The sequence below is a fragment of the Ictalurus furcatus genome, chromosome 11 (genome assembly GCF_023375685.1).
Source record: "Ictalurus furcatus strain D&B chromosome 11, Billie_1.0, whole genome shotgun sequence".
Classification (NCBI taxonomy): Eukaryota; Metazoa; Chordata; class Actinopteri; order Siluriformes; family Ictaluridae; genus Ictalurus; species Ictalurus furcatus.
In genome coordinates this window covers 1822501-1836798 of record NC_071265.1, presented here as the reverse complement: position 1 = coordinate 1836798, position 14298 = coordinate 1822501, and the positions used below count along the sequence as shown (strand labels likewise).

Below are 14298 nucleotides of genomic sequence, written 5' to 3'. Positions count from 1 at the left end.
CCATGTGTAGGAGAACCATGTAACAGAAAGGCCCCCAAAAACCCAGAACCTTGCTTAGGAGAACCATGTAACAGAAAGGCCCCCAAAAACCCCGAACCAGGTTTAGGAGAACCATGTAACAGAAAGGCCCCCAAAAACCCAGAACCATGTTTAGGAGAATCACTGGTTCTGACGATGGCGTACGTGATGGCCAAAGTTAAAATCCCAGACCCTGAGCTCTCCTAGAGATCTCAGACACTGTCCTCGTAAGCAGCTCTCCTTCCACGAGGCACTTCATCACAGCTGCACCTTCTCCATTTTCTCTCCAATCTCATTCCACACCTGAGCCTTCCTCAGCACACCTGAGAGTAATACAATGGAATGAAGATTACAGGCTATTCACATAATAGTTCCTCTTCGATAACCCTCTTTATACGCAGCAGTTCTTCTCGGAATACGGATTTTTCTGAAATCTGCTGTTGAAGGTCTCACCGCTGGCATTCATCCAGAAGAGTTTCAAAAGCCTTTCCCCTGAGTCATAATGTTTCTGTTCCGTTTCGCTCGAGGCTCGAGTCACAGTGGGCACTTCTGCAGTTTAAATCGGTTCATCTCAGGAATCATTTCAGCCATGGTAATTTACATGCGTGTACGTTAACACCAAGTGAATTATGTCATTAGAAGCCTGCTGATAGGAAATCAGTGTGAAAGTGGGATTGAAAAAGTAATAAAGTAATTAAAGTTGGGGGGGGGGGGGATGCCTGGCGATTTGAATATTTTTAAGTTCGAGAGACGTCCGTGTGCTGTTGACCAGTGTGAGATTTTGAGGGTTTTGTAATTGTGTGCAGGATAGACATGATTACTTTCACTGCAGGAACCCTTTCAAGAACTTTTTATGGTACAGTTACAAAGGACTTTGCATTGACTGCTGAGCAGTAGATCTCTGTGAGCTCAGTGCTGTTATCCATCACATAAAAAATCTTTTTTTTTTTTTCGTTGTTGTTGCTTAACCCCACGTTCACACTATCACCGGCGGTCTGTTTCTCGTGGGCGTGGCCTGTCTGATTTGTAACAGTAGCAGCTATATTATATACCGCCTAAAGCTAGTTAGTTAAACACAAATCGAACGACTTTTATGGTTTTATTTAATGAACAGAGACACTCTCGGGTTAAAAAAAAAAAATCACATTGTATTTGACATTTTCTGACATTTCTCGTGCTTTTTAATTGTTCTTTCAGACCTCAACGAGCCTCATTATTTTGGATCTCAGTAAATCAGGATCTATTAGCCATTATCGCCCAATATATAGAAGAATTTCTGCTTTAAAAGGCAGGAAGGCAAGTGTTTTTTTCTCTGTGAGTCTTCCTGTACAGTGTCTGCTGTTCGGAGTTCCTATTTCATTCTGTCTGTATGAGGTTATTGGGTTCAGGGCAAACACTATCAGCCTGTATATTGGAGAAGCCGAGTGCAGTGATTCAGGACAACAGGAGGTACACATCTCACCAATCCGCTGCCTGTGTGTCCGATCTGGAAGACCATCACAACGCATGCTGGTGGCTTCTCCATGCCAGTCCAATTTCAAATCTATAAAGCCGAGACTCTGCGGTGCCAGAGTGCGTGGTACGAGCTCCCGCTGCCAGAACCGCCTGGATAATATTGTTCCTCTATGAGGCATTTCAACTAAACTGTGTGTCAAGTAATTTAGTAATAAACCATAATGGGGTGTGCTGTTATAGGAAAATAATCAGTGAGGCGGAGCTACTGTTTCCACCCCAAAGTTTTCCTATAATGGGTTCCTATAAAAATGTTTTTTTTAAACTGACACGTCATACTTTTTATCTGTTAAAAAACATTTTCAAAACAATTTAGTTCCTGTTCTCACTTATGTTATAGCAACTATACGCCTCAAGAACTCCTTAAACGTAACGTTACAGCGTTAGACTGCAGCAATGTGCTGACACCGGAGACTCCTTCCGTAAATGTTACGTAAATTTACAATCTCCGTACGGGAAACGTCACGATATCCACAACTACACGTCTTTTACATTTGTTTACGTGGAGCTTCTGTGATACAAGTCCCTGCGAATGAGGGAATGATGACGTATTATAACGAGCGCGTTAATATATTTATATGAAATGAATAGAAACGGATAGAATCCGTGATGTGCATCGCCGCTAATGTCAGAGCTGCTCGTATAGAAAATGAATCAAACTTGTGACCAAGCAGAATCCTGAATTATCCTGAATTCAGCCTCTCAGTAGTCTCAGTTCTCTCCAAAACAGCACCGGCAGACAGAATACGCTTCCGCTGACGGAGATCCGGTCCGATCCTCCTGATGAAACTGACTTTTACGCATCCAATATCATCAGTGTTTGCTGTAGTGCAAATGGACCCGCGCTCACAGCATCCGCATCGCCATTACCAGCTTCCCACTGCTCCTGCATTCAATATGACACCAGAAATAAATATGTAAAAAAGCTTTAAAAAGGCTTTGAGCATGTGGGATGCACTTAAATATATAAAAGCTGATTGAATACACAGCGAGAGGAGCGTTCTCAACCCCATAAATGAATCAGGACCATAGTGAGAACTTTATTTCCCACTATCTTTATTGTGTTAAAGAATAACGCATCATCCATGCGAGGCAGCGGCTTTCTGCCACGCGCGTATTCCCAGAAGAGTGCTGCTCATTTTAGGCGTGGATGAAAAGAAAATTCTCTGTTGGGTTTTTTTTTTGTCTTTTCTGCAGAGCTGAAACACGAGATTCTGGTGTGGAGACAGACGGCGCAGCGGATCAACCCCGCCAGCCGAGAGGAGACTGCCGTCAAGTGTCTTCTCATGCAGAAGGTTCTCAACCTGGAGAGCCTCCTGCGCAAGAAGCTCCGGACCTTACAGAGGTACCCCACACACCGCACGCAAATATTTCTCAGAATGAATGATGATTAAAACATCACCGAGCAGAAAAAAAGCTCATAGGCTACATTTATGTTGCCAACCAATTCCAATTTCCTTTGGATTTCTGACGGATCGGATATCGTTGCGTAAAAATCTCAGATCGGATTTTTTCCCATTCAGATGAGTTTCTAAATCAGAAAGATATCTGATATCTGGTCATTTTGGCTGTAGTCAAGACCGAGACAAGTCCAAGACCAAGACTAGCTGAGACTGAGTCAAGAAGGATTCTTAAGGGGGGTCAAGGCCAAGCCGAGGTCAAGTCCAACTGACACTGTGGAACCGAGTCAAGTTCAAGAAAACCATCAAAACCTTTTTGAGGCCTTGACTTCGACTAGCCGGCTTCGTCCGTGCATTGTGCCCATAATCAGGCTGTTTTCTTGAAGAAGAAATGACTTCCTGTCAAGTGTGAAAAGAAAAGACAACACCAACATTATTTTACAGACTTTAGCAAGATGCCCAAGACCAAGTACAAATGCCAGCAAGTCTGAGACGGTCCAAGTCAGTGCAGAAATGGTCTCGAGACCAGACACGACTCCTACAGCTCTAGTTTCTCTATTCATCTGGACATTTCACACTCATCATCAAAGGCGTCGTCTCCATCCCACCACTCCTGACTTCTCAGCCTCGACCGCATTACCGGTGAGATCGATGTCGGCAGAAGTAATGCGGTGTTTGACAGAGCAGCAGTGGGGCGTATTTTACTCCTCCATTAGGACTCGTATGATGTTTTGATGACCTGTTAACATATTTTGAAGAAACCGTATGAAAGTGATCTCTTCTACAGCAGGGGGTTAGGTGAATCCTGAGCTCTTTTCATCCGAGCACATTTTGGCGTGGAATAAACACGGGAATCGGATACGGGTTCCGGTTTTTATGTGTCACGTAAAGACACGAGACGAGACGAGAAATCAGATCGGTTGTCGATATATTGGACTTATGCTTCAAGGCCTACAATGTATATACAGCCTTAAAGTCCTGGTCATTATCCAGTACCGTACATAACCAATGGATCAGTCAAAGCCTCTAATCTAAGCGTGACTCGTTCACACACCACCGACCAGCACAATCTGTTTCTAACTCCAGGTCTCCGATAGAAATACTGACTAATCAGGTACGAGGGCGTGAACCCCACTGAGTTTAAATCACTCTGACTCCGGTACGAGTCCGGTCCTCCTCACTTTGGGGTGTCATTGTAATCAGGGACTGTCGCAATTTCGCTTGAAGGACTGAACCAATTTTATGCCATTTTTAAGTCCAGGATATATCAGGGTACTTTGATTGTACGTAACCTTATAGCAGCCCGTAATACTCTAACCTCAGAACAAACCATTTTAAGAAGCGCTTATGAAGCCATTTGTTTGGAGTGGTTCAATATGAAAGTGTAATAGTGGGATAATTACAGTAACCTCAGTTCCACCATTCGACCGTTATGACACGATCAATTTCAGTGTCATATTTTGCCAGGCCAGGTTTAGAGAAGGTCAGTAAGGCTGTGGGGTAAAAATCCGTGCTAACAGTTAACAGCTCTTCTAACACTTTTATGAGCAAATACAAATATTAAAATTAAGCAAAAGGCACATATGTAGTACTTATAGGATTATAAACTTCTGAAGGACTATTAAGACAGGATAAGTTGTTGTTTTTTTTTCTTTCCCCAACCGATGGGATGTGTTTAACTGCTCGCTGTGGAAATTAATCATCTTTCTTAAAGTGTGTTCATAGGACCACAGTACAATCGGATAGAATACAATAACTACGAATACAATAGTTTTCGTAGGACGACATGACACACGCACGAGCTCGTCATGACAACTGACGTAAACAGACATAAACGTTCCAGAATCCATCAAGTGTCTTAAAGACTATAATGAAGGTTTAAACAGTCAATATACCCTTATAAATGTTTACAGAGTAGAGTGGAGTGCTTCACTGTTCATCCTGCTTCATTCTTGCCGTATGTATGTATACAGTAGGACTAAATATCACTCTCCGTTATGAAGGTTTATGTAGGCATTATACAGCCATATGATCACTCCCCTGAAGTAAAGTATGACATAATTAACACGCTACATAGTACAGGCCCATTTCACTTTTGATCATGTTCACAGAGACGTGTATGGCAGAAGCACCACATAAACTAAGCATAATAATAAACATATTTTCTTGAAAAATGTGTCAAAAAAAATGACGTGTAATTGTTGATATGGTGATGTTTTTTGTAAGGAGACACTTATTTAACATTTATGGAAGGAGTCTCCAGCGTCAGCGCTTTGTAACATACTCTAACATTCTCGAAACAGGACGAGACGTGTGTGGTTTCCAGAAATAGAGGACAAATAGAGGACTTATTTATTTATTTACTTATTGTCTTATGTATTTATTTATTCATTCATTTGTTCTTACACACTACCTTGGGTTATTTCAGTACGCCGTACAACGTTGGTCCGGTTTGTAGGAATATTATCGATTTCGATTGGGGACTAAAAACAGACCCAGTGCAAAAACGAATCCTGTTTAAAGGCAGCTTAATTCTGTAATTCCTCCACTTAACTGTGTTCCGATACAGCGTGATTGCACATTTAGACGTTTCTATCCTTCTTAGGCAAATATCCCAAGAGGACAAAAACTGGGAGAGCAACATCCAGGAGCTACAGAAAACGGTAAAGATGACAATGATTATAATAAAAAAAAAAGAGAGATTTAAATGAATCACAGTGATGATGTTCTTCCTGCCCACACAGTTCCCGGAGTAACCCCACTTGACAGGTCCTTTCCTGTTCTGCTGTTATCGTCACATTGAAGAGAAGGAGGACTAAATTCTCTGATTATGCCTGAGAGAACATAATTGGTGTTGGAGAGAGGCCAGTCTACTGTATCTCTCTCCTCCTTCACTGATTTGCTCTCTCTCTCTCTCTCTCTCTCTCTCTCTCTCTCTCACTCTTTTTTTCTTCTTCTTTTGTACAGCACAGAATCACAGATAAAGTCCTGCTGGTGAAATGTGCTTCGGTGCTCTCCATAGTCATCTTCATGTTCTTCCTGAACTCCTTTGTCGCTGGGATTCATCTGGAGCTTGGTGAGAATTATTAACCGTTTCCACTTCCAGTATAGACACGTACCAATTGAACGCATTTAAGGAGGAAGTGCTGCACAATTACTCCGCTCCTTTTATTATAATATGCCCTGAGAGTGATGCTAATTAAGAGAGCAGTATTAGCATAGGAGTTAATTTGTGCATATTTCAAGCCATCTGTTGACAAAGTAATTATCTGCAGCTGGGCCTAAAATACAATCAAACGGCACACCGCCGCGGAAGCGGTACAGTAAGACGTTCAACAAATATTTGGCTGGGACAACAGAAGGGCCTTCATTTTGTTCTTCTCAAGGCTTGGATTCAGGGGGTCTTCAGGTTGTCGTTAGGACCGAATTCTATAACGCTGTACACATTATATAACGCCGTTAAGGTTGAATTCTGGAAGACTAAATATAATCCACATCTTTGTACTGAAGCTTGAGACAGAACACACATTATAATGTGGAGAAACAAAAACAGGAAATCAATGTACAGGGTAGCGAAATCTTTTCCCTGTGAGTTCTTCCTGTGGATCAGAGCCACATGATTAATGAGTTGTTTGCTTACTGCATTTGTTGCAGATGCTGCTGTGTGTATATATATATATATATATATATATATATATATATATATATAAACATGGTTATATTTCTGAAGATGCATTTTAGAAACTTTTTTCCAGTTTGAATAGCCTGTAATTCATAGTTCTATGTCTGTTAAGAACGGCAGTAAGTCAGTTGTTTATTATTCAAAGTTTTATCTCTATTAACACATGCAGTACCGTGTGATCCGTGCTCAATACAACTGTGTGAAATATAATATTCTAAATTGTATGATGTGTTAAGATATGTCCGATTTGACTCTGAGATCAGATTACGAGTAGTGTGTTATAGCGGATTATAGACATTACTATCACAGAACGTGTTCCTGAGCGACCGGCGCCGAACGCTGTCTGTAGAAACATACGGTACATATTAAACACTGCTCGTTTAATTGGTCTGACATTATGTACAGTATATTACCTTTAAATCCAACCTAAACGTAACTCCCCATGCGTGTCACGGAAAGCCATCGCCGTCCGGGATCAGGTACCTGAGCCCAGGCTTAGGTTCCAGCTTTAAGATAAACAAGCTTGACGAGGCTGTGTTTACGGTTTGCCCAGAGGCCCGGGACGCTAGACTTGTTTTGCTTTTGATGAATGAGCCTCCGTGCCGCGACTGCAGCTCCTCATCCGGATTTTAATTGAAGAGCTTTCTGGCTTTCTGTCATTCTCTACAGTACCTTATTACACCAGTTCCGTCCACCCCACCTATAGCAGGATACTGTGGGTAGTAGCTCCGTGCTAAATTGCCTTTTTGTCGTGTTTGTAAATTATTTATTTAAAAAAATATATGTACTACCTGAATGCGTCATTAAGCAGAGTACAGAGGCTTTTATTCTCGCCGACTGGCCCTTGTTGTGGAGGTAAATCTTACTAGCGATGCATCAATAATCAGAGATAAAAAGCAATTGAAGTCAGCTACGACTATTTATACGCGGTGCTGTTCCAAACATTTGTGACTTGTGCCTTTTTTTATTATAATTTCTTTTTAAATAAGCACTCTAAGGGCAAATTGATGCTTCCTTCTCATAGTGCATTCACATGAAACTTGTGAATTCATTCCTTTTATGAAGAAAGGCGAGTATAAGAAGTTGTTGCTAGGTGCCTGGGAAGTACATATGCCTAGCATGAACTTGCTAATAACTGAAGATAACAAATATATTAAACACGGCTAATGTACGGTAATTATCACTACACTTTAGTATGACTCTGTAGTATGCAGTTATAGGTGATATATGATTTGTATTCTCATTATGTTACCGAGAAGAAGATGGGTTCCCTTTTGAGTTCCTCTCAAGGTTTCTTCCTCATGCTGTCTCAGGGAGTGTTTCCGCGCAACCGTCGCATCTGGTTTGCACATTAGGGATAAATTTGAAACCTACGTGCAGATTTCTGTAAAGCTGTCCACTGTTAAAAATGCTATATAAATAAAATTGAATGGAATTAAATCTTGTCTATAGGCTGTATATCAATACCTGAAAATATCTGGATCGTAAATCAAACAAAACGTCGTTAAAGTGCATTATTTCTACCTGGTGTAATTCTGTCTGTTAGGATGAAGTCATTTAGAAATGCGAGCGTAAAACAGAAGGCCTTCTCCTGTCTTAGTTTGTTTACGATTGAATTCGCTGATTCACAACAAAAGTGCCTTTTCATTTTTTTTTCCCTCTGCTATAGTTCACGTATTTTTCTTTTTACATTTTGGACACGGAATGACCTTAAAGGACCTCCTGGGTACTGGTATTAAACTGGCTGATAAATCAATTTCTTTAAGCCAAATACATTTAATTTTGACAAGTTTGAGTTCAATTTTTGTTCTATTTAACTGTATTTGGCTTAAAGAAATTGATTTATCAACTTGAAAATTTTGAGCTAATTAGTTTCCTCAAATATTTTGAGTTAAATAAACTTATCTGGTTGTACAGTGTGGTAAGCTGGAATTTGCCATCGCTAATATGATTCTTGTCTTGCAACCTCCAAAAACAAACAAACAAACAACAAAATATATAAATAAAAATTTTTTAAAAAAATGTACTTAGCTTTGCGAGTGTTTTTTTTTTTTTTCAGGCTCCTTACAGAACTGTTTGTAGCTAAATGTGTAATAATTCATTCATTAGTCACTGCCTCCTTTCCACTGTAACTCGCTACAGCGGGGGGAATACAGTAAGTATTGGACGCGTCAACATTTGTTTCAGTAAATATATTTCCAGTGAAGTTATTCACATGAAATTTTCACCAGCCTTTGGTATTAACTCCAGAAATCCACACATATAAAGAAATCCAAACATTAAAGTCCATAAATGAAGTTATGTGTAATAAAGTGGAACGACACGGGAAAAAAGTACTGAACACGCTAAGTGAAATGTATTTAATACTTCGTGGAGAAGTCTTTGTTTGTAATGACGCTTCAAGACGTTTCCTGTATGAAGAAATGAATGGTCGCAGTATTCAGGTGTGATTTTTGGCCCGTTCTTCTAAACATATCGTCTTTAAATCTTGTTCGGTTGGATTCGAGTCAGGTGATTGACTCGGCCGTTCTAACACCTTGATTTATTTCTCTGAAACCGATTGAGAGTTTCCTTTGCTGTATGATTTGGATCGTTGTCCTGCTGGAAGCTCCACCCACGTCTCATCTTCGTCATCATGGATAATTACTTATGGATTTCAGCTGGTTCCTTGCCATACCTTTCCGTTCAGTACTTTTCAGTACTTTTTTCCGTTCAGTACTTTTTTCCCCGTGTCATTCCACTTTATTACACACAACTTTATTTACAGACTTTAATGTTGTGAATTCTTTATATTTGCGGATTTCTTGAGTGGATACTGATGTCTGGTGAAAATCTCATGTGAATAAACTCATTGGAAATATATTTACTGAATAAAATGTTGACAAATTCAATACTTATTTCCCCCCGCTGTAACTGGCTTCCAAACAAAGACTGCTTCTTTAATCAGGAGTTGCATTTTAAATCCAATCCTATTGACATCCCACTGAAATGTGGCACAGGCGATTATTCACCACATCCTGCTTTATTATATTATTTCTCTTTTTATAGATTTAACACTGTACATCAGAGGCAAGCTGAGATAGGACAAAAGGAAAAGGAAGCAAACAGGAAATGTCTTGCTATTAATGTCCATGGCTGCTCTTCCTGCTTTGTGCTCTCTCTTCACGCATCAATCTCTATTTCCTCTATATCTTTTTTTTTCATCTCTTCCTGTCTTTGCCTGTTCCCTGGCCACCTGCCTCAAAAGCTGATTTGCAATTAGCATCTCAATGGGGATACAACCGCAGGTATAAAACACACACCCTCTCTCACGCACACACACACACACACACTGAACATAGTTTAAAGCAACCTGAAGAGCTTTACATATTTTTTCTTGTCTCATCTTATTTTTTCCCTATTCTCTCGCTTGTCTAGCTTGTTTTTCTCTTTGTGTCACTTGTTGTTTCTCAACAGTGTTACTTGTCATCTTCTCCCAGCATCCTGATTCACCCACAAAATTCATCTCCGTGTTCAGCTTATCTATGAGCAGAGGTGTTGCTACAAGACAGAAAAGGCAGGGAATTGCCTAGGGGCCCAAGCACTGAGCATTCAAAATGTCAAAATAGTATCTCAGGAAGCCCACCTGAAGGGACCTAGTCTCATTATCATGTTAAAATGAAGAGAGCTTACCTATTCAGAATCCCAAAACAAAAGTTGGCGCAAGAAAAGGAGGAAAGGAAGAAGTGGGAGAGTGAGGAATGGCGGTGGCTGTAATGAATTAATTAAGGATGATGACTGCAAGCCCAAAAGTAATATATCAATAACTTTGTTTCATTTTTGCATCAAGCAGATAGAGATACTGACATTAGATCTGGAACAAGTCAACTTTCTGGGTATCATTTAGTATTTTGTCAAAATTGGTATGTTAACTTGGCTTTTTAGGCCTGATACAGTGTTATAGGGATAAAAAATAGAAATTGTGCTGCTTTTTCGGCTGCGTAACGCAACAAAGCTTTAACGAGTCAGGAATACTCCTGATCTAAACATTTTCTAGAAATCTGACACACATTTTGCAAGCAGCTATCCTACCAGCTAGCTTGTTATTTTAGATCCCACGGTCTTAGAAGAAACGTTATAAGAGGTCATATTTACAGCCATTTCGAAAAGGTAAGCCCTGTATTGTAGGATTCTAACATAATGGCTATGAACATTGATCAAAACAAAATAGGTCAGAAAGTCCTCATGCATTTTTTAAAGGACCCCCACAGTTTCTAGAATTACCTTGGCCTCGTAATAAATCATTGGCTAAGTCCCCAGGACTGCTTTTCTTGCATATCTCCTGTCCCTCTCCTTCTCATTTGCTATAATCAGTGGCTTAATGATTTCCCAGTGGCAATCACCAGCACTCACCTGTTTAATCAAACTTTTCAGAAGGTGGATGCATATTTAGCCCTTCTTTCTCCCAAGAATAGGTGGGAAAATTGGGATCATTTGTTGCTGGTGTTGGTTAGTTCCAGCATGAGTGTGTGCATGTGTGTGTATGAGAGAGAAGTGGGAGGCTTGTGTAATGAGTCTTTGATTAGAGTGACCGAGCTTGACCAGACACATTATCTGTGTGTCTCATAGCAGAGGCTCTTTACTCTCTCACTGAGACCAGGAGGCACATGAAGATGAAATTGCACAGATAGCGAACTCCGTATGGAGGTTAAATTGTTTTGTTCTATTACTGTATCGGTCACTTGCAGGACCTCAGAGAGGGAAATGAATAATGAGTGAACTGGCTTTACTTTGGTGTATTCATACTGAGATTTGCACATAAACTGTGAACTGCTTTTACTCTTAAAATTTAACATCAGTTAAAATGTAATCAATGCGATGAATAGAAGAGCCAGCAAACGAACAAGTTATCAAGACGATTAATGTTGACGCTATGAGTCTGAGTCAAGTGCAGGCTCCCAAGCGGTCAAGTCCAAGTCAACGCTGGAGTCCCAAGCCATAGAGCTTGAGTTCAGTCCAGTGTCTATAGGCTCAGTGTCTGAATCGACTCGTGTCCCCAAGCCATCAAGTACTAAACCAAAACCAAGTTCAGAGTGCCGAACCATAGAGTCTGGATCAACTCCAGTGTCCCTTGTTTTACATGTCAAGTTCAGAGCACCTAACTCTAGAGTACAAGTTGAGTCCATTTTAAGTACAGAGTCTATAGAGCTATAATCAAGCTGAGTCCAGATTACTGGATAAGCTGTAGAGCTCAATTAGAATCTAAAGTCCCGTACAGCAGAGTCACTAAATCTAAAATTAGACTTGACTCCCTAATCCCAAGATGTAGAGTCGACTCCAAAGTTCCAAGTTGTAAAGCTCAAAAATATTCCAGAGTCTCTAAACTGTAGAGCTAGAGACAAGTTCCTAGTCTGAATTGACTTCAGACTCCTAAACCATAAAAGAGTCCAAATAAACTCCAGAGTTGCATACCATAGAACTCAAATCAATTCCAGAGGCACAAAATGTCAATTCCACAGTTCCTAGCTCTAGGGTTGAGTATAGGGGCCTAAACAAAAAAACAGTCTAACTCGTTCCACAAATCCCAGAGGATAGAGTTCTATAGAGTCTCAAACTATAATGATTCCAACATCTCAAGCAATAGAACTAGAGTCAGATTCAGAGGCCCATAACTGTAGAATCTGTGTGAATTTCAGATTTCCTAGCTCTGGAGTTGGAGTTAACTTTAGAGTCCTAAACCATATAAAAGCTTCCAGACTCATCTTTAAAATCCCAAACCGTAGAGTTCTTTTCCATTCCAGAATCCCAAGCATAAGACTCTGCATTAAACTGTAGAGTTTGTGTCAAGACCAAAATCCCAAACTGTAATTATGTGTCAAGTCCAGTTGAGTACAGGGTCCAAAACCATAAAAGAGTCTGGAGTCCTTATGGGTTCATTTCCACCCCAGAGCCCCAAGCTGTAGAGCTAAAGTGAAATCCAGAATCCCGCACTGTAGGTTTTCAGTTGACGTTAGAGTTCAAAACCATAAAAGAATCACACTCATTCCAGTGTACCAAGCCATGCAGTTCTTTTCTACATCAGAGTCCCAAACTATAGAATCAAACCCAGAGTCCCAATTTGTAGTGCTAGAATCAAATCCAGCATTCCCAGGTCTAGATTAGACTACAGGGTTAAAACAGTCTGACTCTTCTCCAGAGTCCTTTTGCACTCCAGAGTCCCAAACTAGTCTATGCCAAGTCCAGAGTTCTAAACTGTAGCGTCTCTACCCCTTGTGTCTGAGTTAACTACAGGGTCCTAAACTCAAGAGTCCAACTCAACTCCAGAGTCCTAACCAGTAGAGTTCATTTCCACTTGAGAATAGATTCACAGGTGACTACAGAATCCCAAGCTGTAGAGCTGGAGTCAAGTCCAGAGTCAAATCAAGTTGAGTCCCAAACTATAGAGTCTGTCTTGAGTCCAGATTGCTTGGCTCTAGAGTCTGAGTAAACTTTAGAGTCCCAAACTATAAAAGAGTAAAAGATAAAAAAAAAACAATTGTCTCCAGAGTCTCAAGTCTTGCAGTTATTTTCCATGCCAGAATCCCAAACTGTAGTGTCTGAATCAAGTCCAGAGTCCCCAGCTGTAGAGCTAGAGTCAAGTCAAGATTCCCAAACTATAGAGTCTGTCCTGAGTCCAGATTGCTTGGCTCTAGAGTCTGAGTCAACTCCAGAGTATTTATCTGTATATAAAGGGCGGTTGTGGATCAGGTGGTAGAGCGGTCTGTCCACTAATCGTAGGGTTGGCGGTTCGATTCCCGGCCCACATGACTCCACATACCGAAGTGTCCTTGGGCAAGACACTGAACCCCAAGTTGCTCCCGATGGCAAGTTAGCGCCTTGCACGGCAGCTCTGCTACCATTGGTGTGTGTGTGTGTGTGAATAGGTGAATGAGACACAGTATAAAGCGCTTTGGATAAAAGCGCTATATAAGTGCAGACCATTTATCTACGGCACTGTAGAATAAAAATACCACATACTTAGTGACGCAAACGCCTTCAAGCTGTCACATCGCATGTCTAACGAAGGACCTCTGTTCTGGCGAGTACTGCGGGTGCAGTGGTGATGAACAGGTAAAAGCAGTGCAAGGAACAAGAGCATCATGAACGTTCCTGCTGACACCTGGACAGTTAACGGTGATTATCAAACGAAGCCGCCTTACATCAAACAGCGATGGGTTGATAAAATCAGAAATGTTTATACTGTGACGAAACCTTGAGAAAACTGAAAGGTACATACGACACCATGTATTTTAAGCATGTTAGTCGTGCCATTTTGACACTTCAGAAGTTTGCCTCAAGCAGCAAGAGTGATTCTGAATGTTATTTAAGTGTATGTTCAGCAGCCTCTGAGAGGCCAGAAGTGTTTATTCATTCATTCATGTATTTATTTATTTATTTATTTACTTTAAATACTGTAATAGAGTGCTGCTGGAGCGTGGAGGTATTACACAACTAATTGACACATCCAGTCCATCAGAGACTCTGGGAATATTTCTCAGACTCTCTCTGTGAGGCTATGGTTATTATTTTCTCTGCAGGTGTGACGCCTAGAGCAAGTCATCATCACTGCTTTTAACCTAAAGTACTGTCGAGTCGCACAGCTTGTGTTTGCCTTGAAAAATCGCCGGGAGTCAGTTTTCTGTAAACAGATTAAGCATAGTCTTGCAA

At 40.7% G+C, this 14298-nt stretch overlaps 1 protein-coding gene across 2 annotated transcripts in view; it reads left to right on the top strand.

Annotated features, from left to right (window-relative positions):
• Positions 1 to 14298, top strand: part of oca2 (oculocutaneous albinism II) — a 115185-nt gene that overhangs the window by 56384 nt on the left and 44503 nt on the right. For both annotated transcript variants that reach the window (XM_053635913.1, XM_053635912.1), the window contains exons 16-18: positions 2728 to 2875; positions 5536 to 5593; positions 5898 to 6006. In XM_053635913.1, coding sequence (XP_053491888.1) covers positions 2728 to 2875; positions 5536 to 5593; positions 5898 to 6006 — 315 coding nt within the window. The remainder of the gene's footprint in view (positions 1 to 2727; positions 2876 to 5535; positions 5594 to 5897; positions 6007 to 14298) is intronic.